Below are 15,352 nucleotides of genomic sequence, written 5' to 3'. Positions count from 1 at the left end.
CCCGTCGCCATAGATGATTCAGTCAACTATTAGAATTGTTTCAACAGGAGCATCCAGGTTTCGCTGACTTCTATTCTGGGTTGACTGAGTTTGTGTTATTAGTTAGGTTGATGTAGAATACTTTATTTTTCTTCTGTATGGTTAATATTCCATTGTTTTATATTATTCCATTTTATTGTATGGTCTGTTACGTATTAGAATTTCGAAAGGTCTGAAATTGAGTTAACCGATAATTTAAATTTAGTAGTTAAATTGCATATAGTCAGTTTATGGTATTTGCCAACAAGATTGATACACACAGTTTCTTTTTTTAACACAAATACGTTTTAATATACACACAACAATACAATTTGCAATAACAATTTTTACAAGTAGTAATTACAAACAATGATTTATAAACAAAAGTTTCACAAACTTACAAGCAATATAAAGTCTTCTTTCTAGTCTGGAACCTCTTCAATATCTTATCGAGGGTTCACGATGAGCGAGTTAATTACGAGTTGACGAAGATATAATTCGCTTAACAGGGAGCTAGCTAACTTTGTCCTTCGTTATTTACCAGCCACACACTCAGTTTTCCAAGATAAAGTTATATAATGTTTTTGTAAAAATACTTATGTCTGATGAGAATCCACTGAAGTTAAATTATTTGTAATGTTCGAACTTTGTAAATGCTCCTGGTCAAATATCCGAAGTTTTCCGATTGACAAGCGTTAGAACAATCATAGTTATAGCTTCCGAAGTTTATAGCACACTGACCATAGCAAACTAATAATAGGTATTCTCGAGAATCTTCTACAACTTTGGAGAATAGGCAGGAATTTTGCAATACATATTTAACACTATAAGCTATGTATGTTTCTAAATATTAATTTAATTTAAACAAACGTTGATATTGAAATAAATATCTAATAATAAATTCGTTACAGGTCGTCTTAACTAGCCTGAATTCTGATTTTGTAAGTCTTCCAATTTGTTGAATTCCACATTTACAAAGGATGTTGTAAATGGTATTTTTGGTTTAGTCTGTACGGGTTGCGGCCGTAATGTGGTGTGACTCGTACTTATGCTTCTTACTTTCTGATGGTTACGTATCTTCTGTACGTTTTTAAAGATACCTTTGACATAAGGGATTATGGAAGTACGTCTGTAAGTTTCTTTCTGTTTGTTCTTAGTGTTTATCTATTTTATGTTCACAGTATCCAATGTTAAGGAGAGTTATGGTGATAGCACACACTCAGTCAACTTAGCATAGAAGTCAGAAAAACCTGGATACTCGTATTGAGACTATACAAATGTCGGAAGAATGAATAACACACGAACCTTTCTAATACGAAAATTCAGATCCGAATCCCTGTCTTAACCAATATATAAAAACGTTCTTCTCAGGACTTTCCTGAAGATGATAGCAGATAAGCAGCCGAAACATTTTAGCTAATTTTATTGTAAACACTAAACATAAGCACTAAATATACATTTCAAATGTACTGTTTAAATGATTATTGATATTGAAAGTAAACATCAAACACTAAATTCAGATGCTCTGATTATATAATTAAAACATTGTTATTAGCACCGAAGTAATGATTATTTCAGAGCTTATGTTTAAATACTAATTTGACATACCTGGTTTGAATTATTAGTTTATTTTAATGTAAGAACTGAATATAAACATTTAACGCTAACTTAAACTAAAAACAACATTTTATATGTCACAGATAAAGGAGCGATAGGAACAGAAAATGTTTTCAGTAGTCGTGTGCTTCCAATATTTCATTAAAGTAAGACAGTGAAAACAAAGTCACATCTGTTCTGAAACAACTTTCTGTTCCCTCGTATCCTTCAGGGATGTTTGAACAACACTTTGAGTTATCCTCTTACCCCCATCTTTATTAGTTCTAGGAATATGAATTCAAATTGTTCTAGCTGGATGTTTATTAGGAACAAGTTTCGTTCATTAAGTGATGTTTATTTTACAAAAGTTGCTGCATAGATACAGAGCAAAATATATTTAGATTTTATCGCAAAGAAAATCACTTTGAAAATTTATCGGAATATTTTTTATAGGCTACAGTTTTATAAAGATGTCCCGAACATTCGAGTGCTTTGTTGTGGTGGGGACGGAACAGTCGGCTGGGTCTTGGACACAATAGGTAGGGTTGTGCCATCCAGATTAAGAAATTAAAGACAGAAGGAAAAATTAGAAAATTGAACGTAAGGACACAAGACAGCCCACTTTATCGTAGTTTCCTGAATATCATCCTTGTATTAATTCTAAAATATGACTAATTATACATTTGCTATCGAACAAAACAACATTATTTTGTTACGATTTGGCTGACTTTAAGACTAAAGTTGCTACTTTGTGAATTGAATATTTATTGCATTTTTTTCATATCAAATTTACTTGTATGTTCTTGAAAATAAAATTTTTGTCTATTTTTATTTTTCACTATTTTTTGTGTGAATATATATATATATATATATAGACAAAATGAACCTTCTCCAAGCACCACCTGTCGGCATTCTGCCATTGGGTACAGGGAACGATCTAGCAAGATGTTTACGGTGGGGACCCGGTGAGTCAAAATGATAATTAACTGGTATCTTTTGTGAATTTTTCAATAATTTATAATAATAAAAATATACTTTAAATCTCACAGTATATAAACGACACGTTCTATTCAGCTACTGTAAAAGTAAATCAAGAACAAGACAGACTGATGAATAGGAAGAACTGTCTGTTTAAGGGGTACTCCATCCTTTATACTTTTGATTTATTAGAGAATATAAGTTGAAAATTATTGATATAAAATCTGTTATAAATTTTCTAAATATCAAAATGAAAATTTATGTTCAACATTAATCATTTCGGTATCAGTTTGCTACAACGATAATTTCATAAATATGCTTTAAGGCTACCTGATGGCACAACAACAATTAATTTCAATTATTCTGTACAGAGGAGAGCTTTATCATAAATTGTAACACTACTTTTACCAATTTATAACACAAAATATAATTTATGTTATCAGAAAACTCCAAAAATAAGGTGTGACGAGTTTCATTTAAAAATGTGGAAATTCAGTTTAAGATATATTAATCTACTTTACATTTTTGGTTTATTTTTCATTCTTTGCTCAAGATGAATTTTTCTCTTTTGTTCAGAGATGTAGTTAAATTGAATTAGCACATATTTCATACATTACAACATATTTTATACACAATTAATGGAATGCATGGAAACAATTATCAACTTTTTTACTTTATTACAAGAAGGAAGTGATATACTTTGGATATGTCAAGATAGATCTTTTGAAAGTTGTTGGGTTTCTGATATTTCAGGCTACGAGAACGAGAGCCTTGACAAGATATTGAACAAAATAGAAAAATCCACGACGGTGCCAATGGACAGATGGAGAATCGACATCACAACCGCTGATAACACAGAAGAAAAAGGAGATCCTATACCGTGCAATATTTTCAACAACTATTTCTCCATTGGAGTGGTAAATGCCTCAAATTCTCTCGGATAGATTAAAATATGGTTTCTATGGTTACCTCCTTTATTCCAGACATAGAAGCTCTATATTTCAAATTTTCTCTCACTGTAAGTTTGGAAGTTCTAGTTGTACCACCTAACTTATGACAAGTACCGTACCGACACCACATCAAATTTAGCTTTTTAATTATACCCCTCTTTGTGTGTACGTACATATATAGAGAATCCGGATAATTAAAAATTAGTTATCATTAAAAAAAAGTATCACTTAACGTGTAAGACGTAGTTCACCATTCTTTTCACTGCTTTTTAAGCATTCCATGTTTGCTTGCTCAAACAAATTACTTATCAACTAATATAACGCTGTTATGTACAACTTAACTTTTGCCATAAGGTGAAATTAATAGTTTATAAAATATTTACTGTGTTTATCTAAAGCAAAATACTTTTACGGATAAGATTGAAAAATGGTTTATTATAATTGTCAACAGGATGCGTCGATTGCCATAAAGTTCCATCTAGAAAGAGAAAAACATCCTGAAAAATTCAACAGCAGGTATTTTTTGAATAATGTTTATTTAACTGTTTAAATAAACGATATATTATTCATATCTTTAATTGTTTAAATAAACGATGTATTATTCATACCTTTAATTGTTTAAATAAACGATATATTATTCATACCTTTAATTGTTTAAATAAACGATATATTATTCATACCTTTAATTGTTTAAATAAACGATATATTATTCATATCTTTAATTGTTTAAATAAACGATGTATTATTCATACTTTTAATTGTTTAAATAAACGATATATTATTCATACCTTTAATTGTTTAAATAAACGATATATTATTTATACCTATATTGCAAATAATATAATTTAGTTTTGATCATGTGCAATATAGAAAGTTGCATCAGATTAATTGATACTCTAACCGGTAACTTAGCACGAGTTCTAAACAAAATCTAAGAATTATTTTTCTAGCAAAATTAGGCTAAGAACATGGAGTTACCTGGCTGGTCTTGAAAAGAATCAGTTTGAGTGACTATACACAATTTACCATATTTACACATAACTTTTCGTAGATTCTTTTTTTTTGTAAATTTACTCAGATGCACATTTTTTTCTCGTTTTAATTTAATACGTGACTCATAAAAAACATGGAAAGTATTTACCCAAAAAATATATTGCGTTCAATCTAGACACGTGCCTTATAATTATTTGTATGTAACGCGTCATCGTAGTGTGTAGATCTACATGGCACACTGTGTTATTTGCATTGGACTAATAAGGGCAAATTGTCGCTAATTCTTTTAAAATTTAAGTTACATTGTAAAACGAGACAAGAACTGGCTATCTAAAGGTTTCCATGTGATACGTAAGAGGAACTGGCTATCTAAAGGTTTCCATGTGATACGTAAGACGAACTGGCTATCTAAAGGTTTCCATGTGATACATAAGAAGAACTGGCTATCTAAAGGTTTCCATGTGATACGTAAGAAGAACTGGCTATCTAAAGGTTTCCATGTGATACGTAAGAAGAACTGGCTATCTAAAGGTTTCCATGTGATACGTAAGAAGAACTGGCTATCTAAAGGTTTCCAAGAGCTTGTACGTTTGACACTTATTTATGATTTTCAAGTTTATTTGTATTTCAAAAGACAGCTCACTGATAACACCCAAATTAACCGATAAAAATAACATTGCCACGAAATATTATTCGCATTCTACATCGCCATAAATTGCACTTTATCACCATGATATTTTATATGGTTTTTATTATTGATGAACAGTGGAATCCTGCAAAACCGGTCTAATTTGGATAGGTGGACTCCAAGACTAGACTAGGCCTTAGTTACTTTTTTGTACAATTTTACTAATATAAAACACAATTAGTTTTCATCATAATGCAATATTTCTTTCAATTTTTATTTCTCTAAACTTTTTTCTGCTATACATAAATAAAAAAAAATCAGTTACTTAGGTACAAGTTTTTGTATGACACCTATAATGACAAGTACCACAGGTTATGTTCTTAAAAGTTTCAGAAACAAACATTTCATAAAAAAAATCACGTTTAAAGTAATTCATTCACCATGACAAGATCTTCAAGAGGTTTTATTTTGTACATTCAAAGGAATTTGCTGATCAAAGACAGATAAAAATAATCGAAATTAAACCTTTCAGTTCCAGTTACGTGCATAAAAAAGTAGCTGTTATTTATCAAATGACTATAGTCACCAAAAGAACTCCATAAATAGAGTAGAATTAAACAAATTCCAAATTGACAGTGAAGGATTAAGCAAATTCCCAATTAAATTTTTCAATTCCATCAGAGTGCTTATAGGATTTTACTTGCTGATCGGCAGACAAATATACTTGTCAGAGGGAAAAGATTGAAACAATGCATGATTTAAACAAAGCTGAAATTGAACTTCTCATTATGAGAAGTTCGCTAAAGAATTCCTTATCAGTTTTACTCGTCTGAGTGGAAACCTTATTTCAAGTACAAATTGAATCAATAACAATTCACAGTCTAAACTGGAACTTAATTAAAATATTTCTTTAGCACCCTGCACTGCTATAATCTTTACTTGATATTTATTAATTAAGTTACACTGCCTTTCAATGTTCTAATCCAGCGAAAGTTGCATCTTCTTAGATCTCTTAGAATGTTTTCTAAGCTTGGTGTATAATGTACGAAATTCAAATTACAAACTAAGAATTCAAATACACAGAAGATTAGGAATTAATTATTGCGAAGAATCAAAACGACTTAAGATATTACAGTATTTCTAAAGTCACATTCGTACTCAATAGATATCACTCAGTGCGACTTCTCGTTCATTCTTACAACATTTTAATCATATTCTGTTTTAATGATATTCTCTTCGTTTTCATTCCAATTGCTTTTAGCATTGCGCTGGCTGTATCATAACATTTTTCTTTACGGAAAGGAGCTATGAAAATAATTTTAAGCAACTATACCAGTATTTCACATCGATTTGTCATCTTTAAGATGAACAATATTTTTAGAATTTCAAGAGTCAAACGAGGTGCCAGTTAATTCTCCTCCACTAGACAATGTACTTGTTGAACTATTGTGAAGCGTGTGTATACATGCAAGGATCATATATTAGACTTACTTCTTCACAACGGGACAATGCTATTAACTTACATAAAAGTCAAAAACACAGTAACACTCATCCATTGGTTGCTAGAGAATTATGCCAGTTATTCCATCTTCTCAAGTGTTAGGGTTACTTTTATCACTGAAATTCATTGAATTTTGTAATTAATGTGTGAATCTTCTAAGCACTTTCTGGTTGTCTATTTGTCAAAAAGATTATTATGAGGAATGTCCTATCTCTAGTTTCGTTTCTATTTCTTTTTAACAGAATGAAGAACAAAATATGGTACTTTGAATTTGCTACATCCGAAACGTTCTTTGCTACGTGCAAGAATTTACATGATGACATTGAGATAACGGTTGGTTTATTTATGTAATTATACCTTATTTTACAATTCTTTTTAACCTTAGAAATCATAAGGTTGACAAATTATAGAACATTATAATGAATCTCTGACGTGGCTGTTTTGTCCATTTGATATTCAAATTAAAAATATCTATACCAGTTCATCATACGATATAACTTTTTCTGTTGTTCTGCACTCATAAGGGACAGTTTGCTAGTCTATACGATTGGTATTTCAAAAATATTTTTATCAAACAACATTTGGTGGGGATTAGTTTTCACAAAATTCAATTACACAATACTGTAACTTCATTATTGACAGAAAATTATTTTCAAGTTCCTCTGCTGAATTGCAGACATCCATGAAAGTTACATATCTTAGTAATTCGTAGAACTAAATACGTAAGTGTTTGAATCTCAACAATACACATACACACACGTATGTATTTAAAAATTATGAAGTACTATATAAGGAACTTCATGACTCGGAACAGATGTGAGTATAGAAAATAAAAAATATATCTGTGTCATTTTACTAAAACCTTTCTACAATATTCTTGAATAAGTAGGCTAGGTATGAGCTAGTGGTTACTGTACCCAGACTGTGAATCTGAGAGTCCACGGTTCTTGACTCTTAACCACAAAATGCACTGAGAACTTTGAGACCGTGTGCAAGTAAGAAGAGTAATAATAAAACCTCACTATTTAATCTGACAAATTAGCCCAAAAATTGACGATGGGTGCTATTGATTAGCTGCCTTTTCTCTAGTCTATAAGTTTAAAAATTTACATGCTATGTGCATATATAACTTTTGTGTAGCTTTGTGCAAAAGTTCTGAGACAAATATCCTTCTTTCAGCATCTTTTTTTTTTCTTTTACAATTTTTTAAGTTGTATAACCCAACAATTAAAAGTTACTTTCTTCAATAAGTATGAACTATAAGGAAGTTCGGAAGATTGTAGTTTTCCTGTGTGTTTTTTTTCTCGAATACAGTGATCGTAAAGTTACGGTTTTCATATAAAGCTAACTCAATGAGATTCATGTGTATTATTCGCGTTATAAAATCAATCATAGACATGGGAAAACATGTGCATGTTGATACTCCTCTAATACATGTCTTTATCAAAATATCAAATAAAGGGATTCGTGTAGTTCTCGAATGTTACCATTTCTAACCATAACGGTTTGTTTCTTTTAGAATTTTCGCGCATGGTTACACAAGATTATCGGTGCATAGCTGTCCCCAATTTTAAATTCTTGGGCTACTCATATCTAACGGATGGCTTGAAACTGCGGAACGATTTCTTGCAGCAGCGGGCCACGAGCCCCCAGATTCACAGTCCGGGAATGATAACCCTTGGCCACGCAGGCCTATTAGCGTAAATGGACACCAATGAGATATGGTGTCTGCGTTTGGTTGAAAGATATGAAAATAGTTGGGTTTTATTAAATATTGTGTGTTATTTACTGTTGGAACTGAAATAATACTTAGATATATCTAAAAAATTTCAGTAACTTTTTTTCCTTTAACGTATTTCGTTTTGTTTTTGTTTTTTTGGAGCTTTTGAGCAAAAATGGAAACATCTGACAGATCAGTTAACCGAAATCCTAGTACGAGAACCTAGAGGGTAATTATAAAGAAAGCCTCATACTTAAAAGGATTATATTCTTAATAGGTACCGGTTCAAAATAAACTTTACCAGAGTCATATTGAGGATTATAAGTTATATTTAGGAAAGTTTAGGCATGGTGCAGTGTGTTTTAAACATTGTCACACAAGGGGTTCAGTATGCTTTCCGTCATTTTTAATGAGCATATGAAGCCTATCCCTAAATTATACTACTGCAGCCATTATCTGTCTTGAACAGTATTTATTGAATCTCCAAATATCCTGGACACCGGCATGCATTATATTCAAATTAACAATATTTTTTTCTTGAAAAAGAAAAGAAACAATAAACAAAAGCTGCAAGAAAACCGAGTTAGGGAAGTAGTATATTAGAGTAATGTTTAAGATATAATCATCTAAAATGCAAGGTTTTACTTATAAACACCCTGTAGATGAAATTCCTCCAAGCAGCAGTTTCAGGAGAGCTTGGGAACTAGTTAGTAACTTGGAGGTGATGGTTTTTGCTGTAATCCTTATAGAACTTCTCTGATGTCACAGAAATGATACTTAAGCTTTAAATGAACATCAAAACGGAAGGTTATTGATGTAGACAGAGATTAATGTTGGTTGAAGCGTTAGTCAAGAACTTACACCAATTTCTTGGATTTATACATTTTTTACTTCTTATGACAAACAATATTTAGTCGCTTCAAAACTAAGCCAATGTGGACTTGCTTAACACTTATGACATTTTCCTCTTTATTTCCAGTGTGATGGTCAGCCTCTTGATCTAGCCAATGGGCCATCTCTTCAAGGGATTGCAGTCCTCAATATTCCCAGTATTTATGGAGGGTCCAACCTCTGGGGAGACAACCCCAGTCACAAGAAGAAACCCAAACGGAGGAAGAAAACAAAAGAAAACGACGGGCGAGTTAACACCCTTCAACCAACTGACCTGAGCGTTGCAGTGCAAGGTAACATTTAGCAGCGAAAGGTAGTGCCTAACAGTGCAGTTTAATGCCTAACCAATGATAGGGAACAAATGACTCTTGAAGTATGTGTTTTTCAAACAGTATGTATGTTTGATATTTTCTGTTTTAGCTTTATGTATATCCCAATCTGGTGCAAGTAAAGTACTTAAAATACATTTTGACATTTCATATAAGTTGTGTTGCTGGAAAACAGAACTTAAATTTTTATAATGTTTTATTTTTATGGAAAAGATATATTTCTGAGTTAGCTCATAAACTAGGCCCGGCATGGCCAGGTGGCTAAGGCGCTCGACTCACAATCTGAGGGTCGCGGGTTCGAATCCGCATCCCACCAAACATGCTCGCCCTTTCAGCCGTGGGGGCATTATAACGTGACGGTCAATCCCACTATTCGTTGGTAAAAGAGTAGCCCAAGAGTTGGCGGTGGGTGGTGATGACTAGCTGCCTTCCCTTAGTCTTACACTGCTAAATTAGGGACAGCTAACGCAGATAGCTCTCGTGTAGCTTTGGGCGAAATTCCAAAACAAACAAACAAACAAGCTCATAAACTAACAAATAGCCAAGAAAACACCCCATCAGTGACGTTGATGTAATATAAGCTAACGTTTTCGGTCCATTGGAATATTCTTTTAAATGTATCTTACCAAAACGTCTTAGCATGATAGTAGTAGTAGTAGCATAAAAGTAGTAGGCAGCGAAAATGAACATCTGAAGATGTGACTTGCTTAATACAACCAAATAGCATAATGGTGATATTGTTGGATAAATGAAACATTTACAGTAAATAGAGAAGAGCATATGGTTGAGAAATCAGTAACTTAAAAGATAAAATTCAAAATCCTTATTACATAGCCAGCAAGGACTTCTCGAAAGAAATTCACTAAGTTCTAGTAACATCTAGGAGTATTTGTAGTCTTCATGTCTAAAAGTCTCAATTTGACTTGAAATATAGAAATAAAAAGATGAGCTTAGAAAAACAGGCGCAATAAGACCTGAAGAAACTAAGATGTTGCAATTAACAATATTTTTTTGGATAAAGATAATTTTATCTGTGCCGTTGATAAACTGGGAGTCGACAAAAAGTGAGCAATGCGGTCAGACCAGTCTGATGAACTCTTGTTCACCGAAAGGCCTTGTTGGTAGAGACTGTTAAAGACATGATGTGTTTAAAATGATATTCACGTACATTCCCTTAAAACTGATCAACTTAAAATTAAAGTGTATAAATTGTTATCAGTCTAATTGGGACGATTTATTTCCCAGTTTTGGCTTTTTATGCCTGCAGAAATTAACGAAAATTTGAATAAATTAATTTTCGACGAATCTGATAATCTACTTTACTTGGTATGAAGTAAAACGTACTGTATAACTGTGTATGTATAACTTTCTACTCTGGACTTTGGAAGGACTAGTTTCGTCTTTTGCTTGCAATAGCAAAGTGCGTAACGATTATATTTATGTTAACAAAACTGTGGAGCGATGTGGACCTCTAAAGATGCCACTAGAAGATGCTAAGAGGGAAAATTCATCAAACCAGAATCTTGTATAGTATGTAACAAACTTTGAACTTACAACTAAAAAAAATTATAAATAGATTGTGAAGCTAAAGTTCTAAATTTATAGAATTTCATTAAAATATCTTTAATCCCCAATGAAGACCTAGGGTTAGCATGATTGATTGTTTGTTTGTTTCCGAATTTCGCGCAAAGCTACACGAGAGCTATCTACGTTAGCCGTCCTTAATTTAGCAATGAAAGATTAGAGGAAAGACAGTTAGTCATCATCACCCACAGTCAACTCTTGGGCTAATCTTTTACCAATCTTTTAGTGGTAAAATTGACTGTCACACTATACGCCCTCCCGGCTGAAAGGGCGAGCATGTTTGGTGGTATGGGGATTCGAACCCGTGACCCGCAGATTGCGAGTCGAGCCCTAACCACCTGGTCATGCCAGGCGAAAGCGTGATTGAATTATGAATACGAAGGCTCATTTACAAAAACGCGATCCGCGCTTTGGGACCAGGGATGTGCTATAAGAGTAATCTGAGAGTCGGCTGTGAGTACCATGTACTATCTGCCTTTCTTCTAGTCTATTAATGCAAAATTAAGGATGGCTAGAGGCAAATACCTTTTTTGTAGCCTTATGCAGAAAATCTGAACAAACACTGAAGACACAGTTTCAGATGTATATGACAACTCACATATTAAAATTGTCTATGTTTTCACTGTAAAATATGATTAACGATTAACGTGCTTGAAGCCTTGAAAGGCTATTAGTTGATACAAAATTATTACTTTGTTTTAAGGGCTATCATTTTACGATTACATCTTAAACATTGTCGAATACTTTAAACTTGGTTCAATAATACATCTGCAAAAGTCGGGAAACTTGTTATAGTGAGTTTTATTAATATTCATCAAGCGAACCACAAGTTCATAATTAAAGACATTTTCTTTTGTTTGAATGAAGAGTAAACAGGAAGACATGGGTTAAAGATGACAGTACATATAATTATAAAAGTTGAAATTCAATTTCAGTCATGCGGTTCTGGGACGGACAGAAATAAATAAAGTTTAAGTTGGAAAAGTCAAACAATCACATCATGAAATATGCTTTTTGTCACGAACGGACATGCTACAATTCTAAACATAATACTTGGTGATGAAACGAGCGTTTAATCTCAAGGATAAATAAGATATTTTTCATCAATACAAACGTAGTAGCTTTTTAAAAATTAATTCTGGATAAACCATATCTCTAGATTGGTCTACATTAACAACGTATCTGAACTTATAGTCTTTAATTTTTATTTTATCTGCTAGGTGGTTCCAACAGTTGAGTGAAAACGATGATAATATAAAACATTCTTTATGGTTTTCACAAATTTTATGAATGCTTGTTTGTATGTATGTTTTGTTCATCATACAGTTACTAAGTCTATCTTCCACCTTCACTAACTTTGAACTGCCGACCATAGGGAAGGCTACTGGCCACCAGCTCTCAGGCTACTTTTTACTATAGAATAGTGGGATTGCCCGTTACATTATAACGCTCCAACGCCTGAAAGGGTGAACATTTTCAGCGTTGAGATTCGATCCCACGACACTAAGATTACAAGTTCAGCGCTCTAAACACCAGGTCTTGGATGAATGCAGTGATTAGTATTGAACAAGTTTCCTTGTGTGAGAGGGCGATGATGTAAAAACACAACTTAATCTTTTTCCATTATGTTAAATTTAATAAATAATTTATGTATTTTCTAAGTGTAAAAGCTATGTAACATTATTAGGTTCAAATATCCTAATTGATAAAAAAATCCCATGAATAAGAATTACTGATTATGAGTATCAACCTTTAAACCTCCTCCTTGTATCAGAATGATGTATTCATCAGAACTTAGAAGTTGCGAAATTATCTACATAATTATAAATTTGGAGGTTTAAATGCATTTGTTTTCTTAAACATTTACAGAAAAATGAAAATCAATCTTGCAGATTTACACACCACAATTTACTTGCAGATCCGCTTCCTCGTTATTATTTTTGTAAGCTATATTTTTTAATGTTGTAATTTGCAAGTTATCAAGAAGGGCGAGTAGAACGAGATAGGCCTAGAACGCTTAGTAAGTTATAAACTGATCTCAAGTTTTTCTCGTAAATTCGAAAGTAGATTATAAATACGAAAGAGTTGTGAAGTGTATTGAGTTTTTCAAGAAGATAGTTGAATGATTCAGTCAGTGTGTTAGCTACAGTGGTTACTTTGTGCAAATATTTTGATTTGGTTTTATGTTAGTTCTAAATTGTCAGAGAGGTTTGAACTTCATTTCTAACATAGGCCTATAACATTTTTCGACAGTGTACAAGTGTTAGAGCTTATACAAAAATTAAACTAGGAAATAAAGTAATTTATTCTCGTCACGAGACTGAATTCTGGTCATTTTGACTACATAAGTTAAAATGTCCCACCAACGAGAGAGCAAGAATATACAAATTTGTATCATGTGGCTAAAAAAGAATTTTTGAAGAGCTGTTTATTCATCGACAAAAAATAAAATATTAAACGAAGTATTTATTATTACCTATAAATGATTATTTTTCTATATATTTAACTGTGCAATACGCACTCGTATTTCGCTAATCCTTCTCATTTTTTAAATATCTATTGTGATTACGATGATCAGAAGCTCATAATAATTAAAGGCGGGAAAGCCACATGCATCAACGCTTCATAACTTAGTTCACCTGCAAAATTATTTTTCTTTAAAAAGCAATTTTAAGGTTAGTCATAGCATCTTATATGCTCGTTGTTAGAACTAATTATAACAAAGCAAAATAAAAAAAGATTGATTTCCCAAGGAAAGCATGATTCATTGTTTTGGTGCGGGATATTTTTAAGTTACGTGTCACGCAAAGACTGATAGGTAGACAGCGTTTGTTGAACATTTATTTCAAACATTTTTTTTCTATTTTCAAGCAGCTGATCATATTATCTTATTAATATCTTCAGTGCAATTCAGTCTCAAAATATCGAGAAAAAAAAACAACTAAAGCTACTTTTTTGGAAATATATTTATGTTACTTAGCCAGATTGTAAGCAGATCGGAAGTGGAGAATAATCTGTATTTTTTGTAATATTGTTTTAATGTAGAATTTTCTAGACTTTTGTTCTTCCATTTCATCCAATATGCGTTATGTTAAAAACAAGATGGGTTAAGATAAGCTTAGATTATTGGTTAGTAATTACATTAGAATACAATTAGAGTTAGACTTCTACAGAAAACAGAGAATGAACCTTGTATAGGGATACTCAACGCGGAGATAAACAAATTCCAACCTTTCAAAAACTGTTAATTATTTTAATCATGTCCTTGTTAACTGGACTTTCAATATCTGTCTAGAAATTTTCGTTTTCAAGCCATGTTGGATAGTATATCTTTTTATTGCACAATTCATGGATATACATATTTTTACTGTCAGATATTGGAGATATGTTGATCGAGGTTATTGGCCTGGAAAACTGTATGCACGTAGGCCAAGTGAAAGCTGGACTTCGAGGGTCTGGTCGTCGTTTAGCACAATGTTCATCAGTTATGATAAGGTAAAGTGGAGTTTAGCAATATATATTCATAATACTTTTCACCTTCTTAGTTCTCAACTTAAATTCTAATATTTCAAAAAATATTATATTTTACTGTAAACAAAACATTTTAAAATTAAGATTTAACTGTGGACGTAAATTTTAAAGAGCAAAATACATTGGGAAATACATTTAATATTTTTCATCCCCAAGATTTAAGTAAGAATCGTATTCTTGTCTAAAAATTTAATATTTAAATTGTGTAACTTATGAGGTTAAATGTTGGGTCTTTCCTTAAGGACAAAAAAGAGATTTCCAATGCAAATAGACGGAGAGCCATGGGTACAAACCGCCTGTTCGGTATGTAACAGTAGTCATATTATAACCTTTATTTTATTTTTTTAAAGTTACTTTTGTTTTTATCGATGTAAATCATTTTTTTTAAAGTCCAAACATACATACATATTGTTACGACAGCGGAAATCGCATGACGCTGGGAGCATGCGCGATGGAGTTTCTCGAATTATCGGGAAGCCCCGCGAATGTACGAGTGTTTGCTAGACGCCCTCTTTTTTAGTATATAAGCCTGGCAAAGAAAGTCAGCGAGATAGACATAGATATAGAGGGAGATAATTAAAGAAGGGAACATTAGTGACGGTAACATAAAATTGTTTTTGTACTCGTAGAGAG

The 15,352-nt window shown here is 32.3% G+C and overlaps 1 protein-coding gene across 7 annotated transcripts in view; it reads left to right on the top strand.

Moving 5' to 3' along the window:
* LOC106464787 (diacylglycerol kinase 1-like) overlaps positions 1-15,352 on the top strand; it is a 160,416-nt gene that overhangs the window by 130,645 nt on the left and 14,419 nt on the right. For all 7 annotated transcript variants that reach the window (XR_002611826.1, XR_002611827.1, XR_002611825.1 and 4 more), the window contains exons 18-25: positions 2,068-2,153; positions 2,490-2,579; positions 3,346-3,509; positions 3,994-4,058; positions 6,907-6,997; positions 9,364-9,568; positions 14,563-14,683; positions 14,962-15,022. Coding sequence is in view for 4 of the 7 variants with exons in the window: in XM_022392584.1 (XP_022248292.1) it covers positions 2,068-2,153; positions 2,490-2,579; positions 3,346-3,509; positions 3,994-4,058; positions 6,907-6,997; positions 9,364-9,568; positions 14,563-14,683; positions 14,962-15,022 (883 nt within the window). In the remaining 3 variants the exon portion in view is untranslated. The remainder of the gene's footprint in view (positions 1-2,067; positions 2,154-2,489; positions 2,580-3,345; positions 3,510-3,993; positions 4,059-6,906; positions 6,998-9,363; positions 9,569-14,562; positions 14,684-14,961; positions 15,023-15,352) is intronic.

This window comes from Limulus polyphemus, unplaced genomic scaffold (assembly GCF_000517525.1).
Source record: "Limulus polyphemus unplaced genomic scaffold, Limulus_polyphemus-2.1.2 Scaffold1742, whole genome shotgun sequence".
Taxonomy (NCBI): Eukaryota; Metazoa; Arthropoda; class Merostomata; order Xiphosura; family Limulidae; genus Limulus; species Limulus polyphemus.
The sequence above is the reverse complement of the archived record's forward strand: the minus strand, read 5'-3'. Positions and strand labels throughout refer to the sequence as shown.